Raw genomic sequence first — 13,579 nt, forward strand, 5'->3', positions numbered from 1 at the left:
TGTCAGTGTTGGGGTCGGGCTGAGCCAGAACACAGCCCGGCCTCAACTGCCAGCACTGACGTCACATCCGTTTCATTTCTGTCTCCACAATCCATTTTTGCCCCAGTTCGAATGAGGTGCCACTAAAGAAGTTTCACTTCAATAATGGAAACTGCATACGCAAGGAAAAATGGGACCAGTGTATCTCATGAAACAATACACAGTAAGACTCAGGTCCATTTTTCACTAAGTGCAGCTATGCCAAATTCAGGAGAAGGATCGGCTCAGTGAGTAAAGACACTGACTGGCACTAGTTTGAAGCAGGGGAACCTGGTTCAATTTCTGGTGTCTGCTGCTTGTGACTTTGGGCAAGTCACTTTATCTCCCTGTGCCTCAGGCACCAAAAAAAAATATAGATTGCAAGCCCCACGGGGCAGGAACTGTGTCGGCAAAATGTATCTGCAAAGCGCTATGTAAAACTAGCAGCGCTATACAAGAACAAACAATTATTATTATATATATTTCTAGATATACATTTAAGCAGCTGGTTCCTGTTTAGAACGCCGCCTCTTCTCACTGCACAAACCTCATTACAATGTAAATTACAACAGAACAGTTGTTGTGTATGCTGCCATGTTTTACCATAAGTGGCCAAGAAGGTAGCACTATAGTGGCCAATTTTAACAGAATATGTTTACATATTGTAATGTGATGATACAGTAAAAAAACATTTGCAGATCATGGCTCAGCAACCCAACTAAAAACTTTAATCTACACATACAATATGAGGAGGCTTGTTAAAGGTCTACTAAATGAATACACATACATATTTCTCTCTCTCTCTCTTTCTTTCTCTCTCTCTCTCTCTCTCTCTCTCTCTGCCTCTTAAATCAAATATCACAGATTATGTCTTTGTTACATTATTTGCCACTACAGCCTTAAAGGTGTTAATGACCTGGCTTTCTTATATATTAATTGTTGTTGGGAGGCCTGTCTCTTACTATTAAAAGTGATGTCATCTCAAGGAGAATTCCGATGATTCACTTCACGGTTCTATCACCGAATCAGCACAACGTGACATCTCTTAAAATTGTAAAAGACAGGTCTCCTAAAACATTAACTTATAGAGCAACTACCTATTGTTGTTGGAGGCTTAAAATGTTTACAGATTGTAGGGCGCCTTTACTTTTGTTTGACCGTTTAAATTCTTTAAAAAATTAATTGCCTCCATACTTCACTGATACATAGAAACCGACACCCGATAAGAACCACCTATTTTGCCTTTTTTCTATTTTGTAAAACCTCAGACCCGATTAAATAATTTGATTTCTTTTATATTTAGTATACTCTTGTGTCAATCCCAAACGTTTAGGAACACCCATGCTGTACAAGCCGTGTTCGGAATCTGCTACCCGATCCTGAAATACTTGCTCACATTTCACCTCAGCCTCCAGCTTCAGAGAACAAAATAATGAACATTTTTATATATTTTATATACTGTATGTATTCACACATACGTGGGGGACTGTGGTTACAATGTTAGATGGTGGTGCTCAACGGCAGTCCTCAGGTCCCCCCCAACCCCCTCCCAACAGGTTAGGTGTTCAGGATATCCCAGCTTTAGCTTTAGCACAGTCAACTGAGCCTCTGATTGAGCCACCTGTGCTGAAGCAGGGACTCATTGCACCAGTTACGCTAAAGCTGGGATATCCTGAAAACCTGACCTGTTGGGGGGAGCTTGAGGACAGGAGTTGAGTGCCCCTGGTTTAGATGTCAGAAGGGATTGCAGATTAAATGGCTCATCAAACTGCAGTTGACTGCTGCAATGTATGAAATGTGGAGATTGTGTATAGAGAAGGTCCATTTGGCAATACAGAGGTTAAAAAAAAGTCTAATTAACAAAGGTATTATTTTTGTAAACACACACCTCATATCGTGACTAAACGTCAATATGCAAAATGAAGGTTGGAAAAATAGGAAGCTTCAGTCTGAAGTAATTATCAACGTGTTGTATCATTTTACCCACAACATCCTCTTTGGAAGGACGACGTTCGCTGTACACCTAAGGAAATACATGTGTGGAAGGAACCAGTGTGGCATGTTCTTCCTTATGAGGGCATAATAGCAAAGCGAGCTTCCTTTCAGAGATTGTTGTGTCAACAAGAGAAAGGATCAATACTTACATACCCAAAACGAAGATAACTTAAAGCCAGGACACTATGTTCAACTACTCTCCCATTGCGTTAATAGTTTGAAAGGATTTTATTTACAACATTAGGCTGCGCTTGTACGGCGACAGTGACACAACGTCAAAACAAGTTCATTGTCGCCGTCGCGAGCGCTTCTAGAAAGCGCGATGCGACGGCTTGGTCGCGATCGCTGGAAGTAATCTCAATTTGATTTTTCCAGCGACCGCAGTCTGACGTCACCGTCTGCACTATAAGCGTAGCCTTAGTTATGCACCTCCAGGCAACTGGTCTCAAAACACGATATACTGTAGCAAAAATCATGATGGACACCCACCCGCAGAATAATGATTAAATGCAAAAAGAGAAGCAATATATTTTGTCTGGCAAAAAAAAAAAAAAAACATTTAATTTATGTGTACCAAAATATGTTTACATTTGATATCCATGTGTAAGAAGCTTATTAGTAACCCGGGTTGTTCAATTACCTAAGGATTCTAAACTTCCAACAATACGGTACAGGAATAACCCATCATTACAGGGGTGCCAAATTCCTACGTGTGGGGCCTTCCTGACAGTACGCTTAAGTGCTAAATACAATTAACTGTGATAACGTCTATATGGAATTGTTGGCCAACTTTAGGATACTTGAAATAAGCATTTAAATGTATGAAAATTAAAATATAATTGCTAAATTTTTTTTATCTCAAATACAAAGTTCCAATGTAAGTAAAATAACTTTTCTTCTCATCACCTTCAGGGCGGTGGAGAGAAGAAACTCCTGGGTATACAGGCTATGCAGCTTAAAGGAAAACAAAACACAGGTGCAGCCAGAGTGTAATGGGTTAATTGTTCACGGAGAAAATGTACAGACGTGAGAGATGTAAAACCTAGCCTGGGTGACCATTACTCAGAAATTGGATACAAGACCATATATTTACTGCTTCAAATACACTACAACAGTAAAGCCTCTGGCTTCAGAAGATTTCTACAATTGCTTTTCTAACTTGGCTCCTCTTTCTGTAAACAGACAGCCCACTGCAATCAGAGCCTCCACCAGCCCAGATTTACCTTAAAACCATGTGCCTGTTATTCCCCAATTTCCCCAATTCAATGTAATTAGCACTTCAGTTTGTGGATAAATCTTATGAAGTGGATGTTAAAAGATATTAGGTTTGTGAAGAAAGTCGTTTCCCAATTTATTATTTTAATGCGAGAGCACAAAAAGGTGTAGGTCTATTAATCTGAGATTCATAATAAACTGGTATTTTGTCATAAACATGCAGTTGTGACATCTTTTTTATTTTATTTTTTTGCAAACAAATTTCTGTAAAATTAGTGATAATAAAACGTAATCTTTGTATGGTGTCATTGGGTATACACACACATATATACATACATATACACAGTGTATTATATATATATACATATATATATATATCATTAATTAAGTTATGGTGGGTAAAAAACAGTGACAAAAAAAACCCTCCACCGTGAAGCATATAGCAAATGAAAATATTACGGTGTCCTCATTTGCATGTCTTAGACAGACAGACAGACAGACAGACAGACAGACAGACAGACAGACAGACAGACAGACAGACAGACAGACAGACAGAGACACCTCCAGTCTGAATCTTGTGAAGAATTCATGTTTTGCATTTCTTTAGGGACACTGAATTCAAGTATATGAGCTATGTATGTTTCTCTACTTTTGTTGGACTAATGATGCCTCACAATCATCTAAGTCAGGAATCCTCAACTCCATCCTCAAGACCCTCCAACAGGTCAGATTTTAAGGATATCTCTGCTTCAGCACAGGTGGCTCAATAGAATACTGCACCACCTGTGCTTTACATGGGATATCCTGAAAACCTGACTTGTTGGGGGTCTTGAGGACTGGAGTTCAGAACCCCTGATCCAAGTTATGTGTTCCTGGAACCTATTGCAGCAAAGAGGTTAAAATCTTGAGCGTAACTATCTTAGTCCATTTCTTACAGAAACACTCAGTGATACTGTACTAGTATGAATATGAGATATATTAAAACAAGGGATCACTGAAATATTTTTACAAAGACTCCCTTATGCAGAAGCGCAGCAATCAGTCTGAATGTGTTTGCGATTCAAAGGGGGGAGAGACGGAAGGGTTTTACAAAAAATGATGTCATTTCATACTTTATGATCATCTGATGGGATACCTCCTATTTTTGTCTTAATGCTAAGAGAATATATATGTTTTTCATACTCTTTGAGCACCATATTCCTGCCTGGACCATCTATACACACAACCAAACACAGACATTTCTGGTTTGGGTCGTGAGAAAGAAACATTTGTGTAAAAAAAAACTTAAGTAAATTGTGAATATATACAGTGTTATATTTAAAAGCAATTACTTCAACTTTAGTTTAAAACCATTTTCCTATATCTAGCATTCCACATTTGGAAGAGCTACATTTAAGCAACTGAAGCCAAATCGTTTGCATTTCAAAACTGAACCCGTCTGCTGTGCTCCCTTTATTGCTTCTAAACATGTTGACTTGCAGGTCTGTATGTGTTTTACTTATTTATATAACAGGTTAAGGACCCCCTGCTTGTATGGAACTTGCTCAACTGTCTGTTGAAAGTGAATTGGTTACTGGAAACTTTTTTTTTTTTTTTTCATGAATACCAAGGCATGTTACCAAGAGATAAAAGATATATTGCAGACATTAGAAAGTGCAGGGCAGGTGGATGATGTTTTGAAGACAAATGTGTGATAAGATGTCCCAGGGGATAGAGGGAGCAAAGGGTTGTTTGAACAGAAGTGAATCATTTGCATCATAACCTTGTGACAAACTTTACTTCTCTCTAAAACATCAGCTGCTTACATGCTCTTCATTTATTTAGAAAACAGAGAGGTTGTCACCGGTTTGACTGCAACAAAAGCAATGTCAGATCATAATTCGCCTGTTTGTGCATTTCGGATTTAAAATGAACAGCAATTGTCGCTGGCAAAAATACAAAGTCTTTCTTTCAGGCTGTGTCACTGATTTTATGGACATTGAATGATTTATAAGTTCTCGTTTCCCCGTGGGTTGGGTGGACAGGAATGATTTGGTTTGGATATTTATCAAAGTAAGACTCAGGCAGGACTTTAAAGTGCCGGGGAAACAGTTAGGTTACATGAGCGGCTATATTTCAGGGTTTAACTTCGATTCGAATGCACCAGAGAATAGTACAGATTTCAAGCACTTTGCAAAGTGTGCAATGGAGGCCCAAAAGTTTTAGAGTGGGGCACATTTTTGGTCTGCAAATAATTCAAAGTGAACCCTTTATACTCACACTTGCTGTAATGCCCACCAGAATGTACAGTAGCACTCACTACATGAACGACTAAAAAAAAAAAAACAGTAGCAGACTGCCATCTGCTGGTAATATTTGTAAAATGTGTGTAAGCACTGCTCCTTTTCAAACTATAGATCGCAATAACAATATATTGGTATATAAATTGTATATATATATTTTTTTTATATACCAATATATTGTTATTGCAGTGCTAACACACATTTTACAAATATTACCAGCAGATGGCTTATATGGGTTCCATGTAAAATGGTTTTCAGGCAAAAGGTGACACTGAGTGCTCATTTGCATGTCATTTCATGTCATTTCCCAGAATTCCTTGCTGCAGTGGAAGCACTGTATGCTAGGTGATAATGGTGAAAGGCAGGGTTGCAAACCATGTAAATGTGCTCACAAGTGATCTTTTTATTTTTTATATATATATATATATATATATATATATATATATATATATATATATATATATATATATGTATATATATATACACACACAAAACAATAAAATTAACCTAGTCAATAATAGTTGTATAAGAATATAATAAAGAATGATAAAATTAGCCAGTTTGTAGTAAAAGAATAAATACAATCCTTGCTAATATTAGGACTTGAGAGACACTGTTTGAAAGAGTGCAAATTGGAAAACAATATGTAACAAACAACATATAAGACAAGGAAAAAGGGACAGGAAAGGGAAGAAGAAACACAAGGAACAAGGGAAAGCCAAAAATAAAAATGTAGATAAAACCTCAAAAAATGGAAATAGAACCACTGGAACTCCCAAGTAGCTATCCACCGGATCAACCACCTTCCTTGATACTTCTAAAAAACAAAAAGGGACAGCGCGGGCTCCATAGTGTAAATGGTATAAGGTTTTATTAAACGTGCTAAAATCAGGTCACTTACAACAATTCTCTAGGACTTGCGCAATGGACATAAGTAGCAGCCTCCTGTCTTGCGTCTGCCGGAATGGGGCTCGGTTCTCGTGGTTAGAAGTCACACAATCAGCCGCGTCTCACAGCCGGGTTACATCCCGATGGTGTATCCGTTGCTTCAACCATCGCAGGCACCTTCATGCCCACAAACGTTGTGTTCTTTACGTTCTGTCAGCTTATTTTTCATATCAGCCTTTCAATTTTGAATAGGATGTCATTAAATATGTTCAGTTGATAGAGTGAGAACTGTAACCATACTGTAGTTCAGTTGTAGGGTCTTCAAAAGATGTACGAATAACAGCTGGACATGCGTTTTCAGAGAGAAAAAAAATGTTGTAAACCAGGATAAAGGCAAGTATTCTTTTGGTGGCTGGTAATAGTGCCAGCCAACACGTACTGCTGTATTCGAGTATTTGCTTGTGCTCTCAGCAAATAGACACAATTCTTTCAGTGTCTCCACTAGGACAGTATAAATATAAAAATACTTGTATATCTTCACAACCATTGCCTCCATGTCATAAGGAAGTTGATCAACTGCTGTTTGATCTGCATTGTGAATTATGTGTGCAGCACCATCTATTTCTATCACATCAGTGCCAATACTTACTTTCAATAGCTTCAACACATTGTTTTGGCCTCCCTGCTTTGATCCGCCCATCATGCTATTTGTGTTATCTGAACCAAAAGCAATAATTTTATCTGTTATGTTATTCCGATCAGTAACTTCTTGTAAATGATTGGCCATTAATTTAGCGGTTTCTCCTGGGAGGTCTTCAAGTCCCATGAGCTGCGAGTGTCTTCGCACGGCTTAAAATATTTAACCAAGACAGGAATCAATTTGACATCCTTATGATTGGAGGCGTCTGTGGATAAGGATACAAAATTGTACTCACACAAATCAGCTTTAACTTCTTTTTCTACAATCGGAGGTAGGACGTTTAAGTATGGCTTCAGTTTCCGTGCGGGCACAGCAGTATTTTTTGTTATACATGGCTTTTGTAAACGGAGATGTGGTCTGAAGACCTAAAGCTGTGGTTTTTCCTGACTCTTAAAAAAATGCGTAACTGTTTGGCTTGAGCTGGCTGCATTCAGAGCTCTCTGATGCTTGTTGGATTTGATGCGATCGTTAAAATCAGACAGACATCCCATGGGCAACCGAACATTTTGTTTCACAAATATTGCATTACACTTCATGTTCATCTTCAAGTCTTGTTTTCTTTATCATTTCACAGAATCGCTGGCATGCTAAGAGATAATGGTGAAAGGCAGGGTTGCAGACTTGCAGATATATAGATATATCGATATAAATGTGGAACAATAACGAACTGCGCTCAACACACCTTGAGGAACTCTCAGTGGTAACACAAACACAGAAAGGGAATATACAGTGCAAACACTATCTATATGAGACATGTAACAATGTTATTATAGTGTAAAAAACAGAAACCTATACAATACAAAGTCCAGACATTTCAAATGTTACACCATGTCAAATGCATGAAGCAAAGAAATAGCAACCAATGTTCTGATGGAGCAATGCCCTAAAGGTCAAGTGCTGTATAAAGTGTTCTCATGCAGCCTCTTAGGAGAAACAACTTCCTTTCCTCCCATCAATATACAGGTAAGGCATCTAAGAAAGAAGCGCAACAGAGAGACACCTCATGGTGCAGTACATCTATTACAGTTGAATCAAGCATATAGGAAAAAAGAATAAAACCCCTCACAATGTAAGTAGTTAGATAATGCCTATCTGTAAATAAAGTTCTGTGTGGTTCAATGTGAACAATTCTGTGCAGCTCCACACTCATGGGCTCTGGTGTACAGGAACCGATGGTAAATGGGACTGGCGTTAGCATGCTGCTCATGCTGGAGCTAACTGATCGTTAAATCTTATTCCTTTGGTGTCTTGAAGCCTCAGATCATGAGGGGAACTACCTCTTGGGAGCAGAGAGAGACGTGAAGGGGTCTGCAGGAATCCATGTCAGACCACTATCGGCAGTTCTAGTGATGCAGGGGAAGTTAAATGAATGATGAATGCTGCATTACACATTGAGTAAAGTGAAGAATCAAGTGTATGCAGTAAAGTCAATTAACTATTGGCATATATAAAAAAATAGTGACATTTAAATGCATACAGTGGCGGATTTCCCACTAGGCCACCAGGTAAAGGGCAGCAAAATTTGAGGGCCGCATGCGCCAATGGCGCTTGCCGCCAAGGCAACAGGACAGTGCATCTCTGGAGGATGAGTTGCACCATGTAAGTGCCTAAGCGCAGCAACTTTTTTATAATCTGACACTGAATGCGTATAATGTTGTACTGAAACAAACAGTAAAAATAGGCAACATGATTAAAGGCAAAGGGAGGGGGGAAGGGCAGGGTAGAGGAGGAAACCAGACTTGGGTGATGGGGAGAAACAAGAAAATTGCTCTATCATTAAATTAGCGGTAATGCCTGAGGTGATGAAGCATAGTAAAATGTTAAAATGATAAAATATAACAAAATCTACACATATATCAAATATATAGATATATATCATCTGTATTTGGGTACATAGTATATAAATGGCTTTAATATATCCCATTACTAAATAAATTTGCGAAAAAAGTACTCAAATGGCTAATTTATAATAAAAAGTGGTTATTAAAAATGTCAGAATACAAAGTGGAATATTTAGAGAAAATGAACGCCAAATCTATATCTAGATTGAGTCCATGTGGTTGAAGTGTTCTCAGTTCATGTATCTAATAGGACTCTCTTTTATGTATTTGGAGTAATCGATCACCTCCTCTCATATCTGTAATTACAAATTCGATACCTTTAATTTGTAATCCTGGGGTTTCTTTACGGTGATCTTCTAAACAAAAAAAAAAAAATCGTTTTGAGAGTCCATGCTGTTTGAAACCGGCCAGGATACTCTTCCAGTGTTCCAGAGAGCGTGTTTTCAGTGGTCTGATCGTAGGTCCCACATACAGTATTGTTTATTGCAGGAACATGTGATCAAATATACCAAAAATGGTGTATTACAGTTAATAAGTTCCTTTGTATGGTGTTCTTTCTTCAATTTGGATGATATGAATACTTTTCAGATCACATTTATAACAACCCTGGATGGCAGGGTTGTGTGTTCTAATATGCTTCGTTCTGACACTGGTACCCCCTTCATCACAAGGGCCTTTAGACTGATTTGTCTTAAGGATATATTTTAGGTGTCACTCATTTAAATATGTATGTATGTCTTTATTTATATAGCGCCATTAGTGCACATAGCGCTTCACATTAGTAATACACATGACAATCATATAACTAACAAATAATACAAATAACAGATCATGGGAATAAGTGCTTCAGACATAAAAGTAACATTTCAGAAGAGGAATCCTGCTCCGAGGAGCTTACAATCTAATTGGTGGGGAGAATGTACAGAGACAGTAGGAGGGCATTCAGGTAAGTGCGTCTGCAGGGGGCCAAGCTTTACTGTATGTATCGTGTATAGTATTAGCCATGGTGTTACTCGTATGCTTCTTTAAGCACATGTGTCTTAAGGTGGGTCTTAAAGGTGGATAGAGAGGGTGCTAGTCGGGTATTGAGGGGAAGGGCATTCCAGAGGTGTGGGGCAGAAAGTGAGAAAGGTTTAAGGCGGGAGAGGGCTTTATATACAAAGGGGGTAGAGAGAATACGTCCTTGAGCAGAACGCAAGAGTCGGGATGGTGCATAGCGAGAAATTAGGGCTGAGATGTAAGGAGGGGCAGAAGAGTGTAAAGCTTTAAAAGTGAGGAGAAGAATTGAGTGCGAGATGCGGGATTTGATAGGAAGCCAGGAGAGGGATTTCAGCAGAGGAGACACTGATGAAATAGTAGAGCGATTCTGGCAGCAGCGTTTAGGATAGATTGTAGGGGAGACAGGTGAGAGGCAGGAAGGCCGGACAGCAGGAGGTTACAGTAATCGAGGCGTGAGAGAATGAGAGCCTGAGTCAGAGTTTTAGCAGTCGAGCTACAGAGGAAAGGGTTTATCTTTGTTATATTGCGGAGGAAAAAGCGACAGGTTTTAGATATGGGGTGAATTTGAGGGGTGAATCGAGTGTGACCCCTAGGCAGCGTGCTTGGGCTACTGGGTGAATGATCGTATTTCCAGCAGTAATGTGAAAGGAGGTAGTAGGGCCAGGTTTGGGAGGAAGTATAAGGAGCTCTGTTTTTGCCATGTTAAGTTTCAGTCGGCGGGTGGCCATCCAGGATGATATAGCAGAGAGACATTCAGAAACTGGTCTAGAAATATACTTTGTATAGACATTAGCATATATCTCCTATGGTACCTCAGGTATGTTCATTTTTCAGCACAAGCATCTCGCCCTAATTTATTTGGAGAGAGGTTTGAGGGGACATAGATAAAACTGAAGATCCTATTAAGTTAGGAAGTCCTCCTCCCTCCTCTGAAACACAATTCCTATCTCGCCTGCGAGAAAAAAATGCAAAAAGTTGTTAAGCGATTTAGCCTTTTGCACTTTTCAGAGATACTAGAATACAAGTTTGCAAAAAATGCGATTTTGGTCATTCCGCCCAGATTTGCACTGCCAGTATGAAAATTCTTAAAACAAAAAAATCCTGTTTCACAGCAAAAATGGCTTACAGAATAGCAAAACATGCAAAATTGCTTCTACAGTGTACTTTGTACTTTAGAAGCGATTTATCACAATTCGGAGCTACTACAACAGGCCCTTAAGCCTTAAGACAGCGGTGCCCATGCCGGGGGATCGCGTGAGGCCTCTGCAACTAACTTACCCGGATTCTGAAGAGCTGCAGGGACGAGTTGCCATCACACGTCCATCTCCATAGTAACGGGGTGACGTGACGTGACCCCGCTGTGTCATTTGATGCCACTGAGCAAGTTGTGTGGGGGGAGGGGAGCACGAGAACAAGGTGGAGCAGGCAGGGGGGCGCAGCTGAAAAAGTTTGCGCTCCCCTGCCTTAAGGGGGAGCGCAAAAGGGGAGTTACTTATTTAGCGTTTAGTTTTAGGCGATAATGTTTTTGTAAGAAAAAAGGTGCCAGATCCCTAAAAAAATTAAAATAAAAATTATATGTATATTCCAATCAAAAGAGGGAGCCAAGCACACCAATCAAAAAGAAGGCAAAGTTAATGCAATAAAATCATTTAATGACTAAAAAAAAGTAATGGTACCAATTACTTTTTTTAGTCATTAAATGATCTTTTTGCATTAACTTTATCTTCTTTTTGATTGGTGTGCTGGCTCCCTCTTTTGTTACAGTATGCTTTTCCCGGACTAGGATATTTGCTTTTAGTCCCCAGTATTCCCTTTTTTTTCCCACACAGTCCCCTTTTCCTAGGGGCATCCAAGTGGCTCTACCCGATCCCTTCTTTTGCTATGTATATTCCAATAAATAATCTTTAAAAAAAATAAATAATAATAATAGGAAGGAAGAAGAAATGTGGTTGAAAAAAAAGGCATTTATGTTCTCCCAGTGTTCCAGCCCTATTCCTAATGTAGTTTCATAATCGCTATATGACATTTCTTGCTGAACAACAACATTAGGTGCTGGAACACAGTTTCCTTACAACTTACAGAAACACAGAGCTTCTGTCAATAGTAACAACAGCGCTAGAGTGGTCGAGAGAAGGCTGTGATGCTCAGAGCCTGTACTTCAGAGATCCACGCTTCAAGAAAACATGTTTACTAAAGCTCTTACAATATTTGTTATGCCTGCTGTTACTCTACACCAGGGGTCCTCAAGACACCCCCTCCCCCCGCCCCCCAACAGGTCAGGTTTTAAGGATATCTCAGCTTCAGCACTAGGGTTGCCAGGTGGCTTCTCAAAAAATACTGGACACAATGGTGAAAAATGTGGCGCGCTGGAAAAGTCGGTGGGGAGGTGTTATTCATCAATTCTCAGACCGTTACGTAATTTTCTGTAAATGTCACACCACGTATGCACCAATTTGCACCATTTCATATTCTATTTCATTAAAAATTCTGGGAGAGGTTTGGGGATGGAGGGCCCACCCAGCATTTTTTTACGAAATAAAATATGAAATGGAGCAAATTGGTGCATACGTGGAGTGACATTTAGAAAAAAAGACGTAACGGTCAGATAATTTATAAATAACATACCTGCAGTCATACATGGCGAGCTATACTGATCTTAATGCTTCTCTCCCACAACTTCCAAGATTGTTGCAATACCCTCATACTCCCTCCCACCCCCTTCATCCTCACCCCTCACCACCACCCTCTTCCTTCCTCACCACCACCCTCCTTTTCCCTCACCACCACCCTCCTCCTTCCTCACCACCACCCTCCTCCTCCTCCCTCACCACCACCCTCCTCCTCCTCCCTCACCACAACCCTCCTCCTCCTTCCTCACCACCACCCTCCTCCTTTTTCATCCTCTCCCCCTCCTGGTATCTTACCTGTGGCGGCAGGGACAGAGTGGGTTTCTTCTCTCCTCTCTCACATGCAAAGCTGGGAGAAAACTACATTTCCCAGCATGCAAATGGGGGAGCTGTGCATGCTCCTTAATGACGTTTGAGCCACCCCATTGGTTAGTCTTCTCCTTGGCTGGGAGGAGGAGGGGATGATGCCGCCCGTTGCCCTGGTTACCAGACGCTGCAGCCTTCTTCTGAATCAGATATAGGAGTGGGCACGCTGCCCCCAGCCACCCTTCACAAACAGAGCATCATTGTTGCCCACACATCCAATTGGAGATTCTCGCCTTGCTAACAATGTTAAGACAATTGGTATTAAACAGGACTCACATGGACTGACAGAATTAAAAAACAAATGTCCTCTTTTTATTTCACAATTTAGTAAACAAAGTGGAAAAGTAAACTCTATAATTTCAAAACATTGGAATGTCTTATCCATGGACCCTGTCCTTAAAAAATATGTGGATTCTGGTCCTACTTTTGTATATCGTAGAGCGAGAACAATTGGATCTCATGTTTCACCAAGTGAACTCAAATCTTCTGGTCTCAAAAAAACTTTTATCACTAGGGGTTCCTTCAAATGTGGCTCTTGTAGTGCATGTAAACACATGAAGCCTGCCAAAAGTTTTTTCCAGTTTGCCTTGCCACCGCCACATGGTGTGAATATATTACCAAATAAGGAATTTAAAATTAACAGTTTTA

General features: G+C 39.8%; 1 protein-coding gene across 3 annotated transcripts in view; it reads right to left on the reverse strand.

Moving 5' to 3' along the window:
• Positions 1–13,579, reverse strand: part of RPS6KC1 (ribosomal protein S6 kinase C1) — a 153,720-nt gene that overhangs the window by 24,041 nt on the left and 116,100 nt on the right. The window contains exon 14 of one of the 3 annotated variants that reach the window (XR_012800890.1): positions 12,863–13,168. The exons of 1 other annotated variant lie outside the window; for it this stretch is intronic. Coding sequence is in view for 1 of the 2 variants with exons in the window: in XM_075595643.1 (XP_075451758.1) it covers positions 7,185–7,303 (119 nt within the window). In the remaining variant the exon portion in view is untranslated. Of the gene's footprint in view, positions 1–6,411; positions 7,304–12,862; positions 13,169–13,579 lie in introns of those variants that run through there. One more of the 3 variants, XM_075595643.1, reaches the window with a different exon arrangement.

The sequence above is a fragment of the Ascaphus truei genome, chromosome 4 (assembly GCF_040206685.1).
Source record: "Ascaphus truei isolate aAscTru1 chromosome 4, aAscTru1.hap1, whole genome shotgun sequence".
NCBI classification, from domain to species: domain Eukaryota; kingdom Metazoa; phylum Chordata; class Amphibia; order Anura; family Ascaphidae; genus Ascaphus; species Ascaphus truei.